We start from the raw sequence: 1,528 nt of genomic DNA, 5'->3' as shown, positions 1-1,528 counted from the left end.
TGTAGAAACTCTGCCAAATCAGATTGGAGCCTGGTGTAACCATCTGGTTCACCAGTCCTCAGTCAAATCGTCCAACCCATGCTAGCATGGAAAGCGGACGTTAAACGATGATGATATATATATATACATATACATATATATATATACATATATATATATATATATATATAATATTGCTTCTACTGGTTTCAGCGAAAGGCTTTGCCCATGTTGGGGCACTGCCTTTTTAAAAAATAGGTTGATTTGAATTAGAGATTCTACACTTATGTGTTAGATCAAATGATCTTCATCAAGGGGGATGTTGACAATCTTTCCTTTTTTGCAACAATTTTCCAGCATCCTCAGCAAGTGTTCCTCCACCCCTAGTAAAGACATCTGCCTTTTTCATTCTCCAACAAACAAAACTTCATTCAGGTTCAGATTTAGAGATCACTTCTAGAATTCCCAGACATTACTTAACAATTATTTCTGACTTCCTTAGTATTTTCTTCTTATTGATTCCATCCAGGACCATCTTTGCACCATTTTATAGACCCCTGGATAAATCAATGCACTGAGCCCTATAGTATTTATTTATTGACAGCAAGCCACAATATGCATTGATTAGAATTGAACATGTAGACCCTTGATGCCTCTGGGCAACTGCCCTGTGTACCCATGCCTTATGAAGGTCCTGATTCTACCCATCCAAGCATAGGAGTTGAACCAGTATTTTAAGCAACAAAGCCATGTGGTCTTTACCATGGTTAATGTTTTCCTTCTCAAGGGGACTACAATAGGGGGCTAAAAAAAACACCTATTAATTCAAACCAACCCAGGATTACATATTAAGATTCCAATGGCCTCTAGGAAAAGACTCATCCCTTCTTGCTTTTCCACTGCCAAAAACCATCATTGCCCTTTCTTCCTGCTCAGTGCATAAGCACTCTCTCAAACACCTAACATCATTTCCACCCTCTTTACTTCATCTCATCACATCAGCCATTTGTTTTAAATCTGACGGCAATTATTTTCCATTTCTCTTTACAGTATAGGACAACGACAACTTGTCTGTCTTGCAAGAGCATTATTGAGAAAAACCAAAGTATTGGTTCTTGATGAAGCCACTGCTGCTGTCGACATGGAAACAGACGATCTAATTCAAAAGACTATTCGAAGTGAATTCAAAGACTGCACCATCTTAACAATTGCCCATAGATTACACACTGTGATAGATTATGACAAGTAATATAACTTTTATCATTTCAATTGATATATAAAACTTCTCATTCACTTATTTTTTACCATCTCCATTAGTTTAACAGCAGATTTTGAAAGAACTGTATGGAGGTGGTTATACACCATTAGGTGTACACCGCTTCCGTACATTAAATTTCTAGAAGAAACAACGGAACGCAGATTCTGAACAACATAACAATATTTATTTACAGTGGAATTCAGTTCACGCTTGGAGGGAATTCAGTAGCTCATCGCCCTCGGTTACTGAGACGCCTTCTGAATGATTTCCGTGGTTATTTGTGAAGCTCTG

General features: G+C 37.7%; 1 protein-coding gene and 1 pseudogene across 1 annotated transcript in view; one reads left to right on the top strand and one right to left on the bottom strand.

The window, feature by feature from the left end:
• LOC106876829 (multidrug resistance-associated protein 1-like) overlaps positions 1–1,528 on the top strand; it is a 10,122-nt gene that overhangs the window by 7,104 nt on the left and 1,490 nt on the right. Inside the window, exon 5 of the mRNA XM_014925545.2 lies at positions 1,030–1,224. Within this exon, the coding sequence (XP_014781031.1) occupies positions 1,030–1,224 (195 nt within the window). The remainder of the gene's footprint in view (positions 1–1,029; positions 1,225–1,528) is intronic.
• LOC128250573 (U6atac minor spliceosomal RNA) lies at positions 230–328 on the bottom strand (annotated as a pseudogene).

Source organism: Octopus bimaculoides, chromosome 22, assembly GCF_001194135.2.
Source record: "Octopus bimaculoides isolate UCB-OBI-ISO-001 chromosome 22, ASM119413v2, whole genome shotgun sequence".
NCBI lineage: Eukaryota > Metazoa > Mollusca > Cephalopoda > Octopoda > Octopodidae > Octopus > Octopus bimaculoides.
The sequence above is the reverse complement of the archived record's forward strand: the minus strand, read 5'-3'. Positions and strand labels throughout refer to the sequence as shown.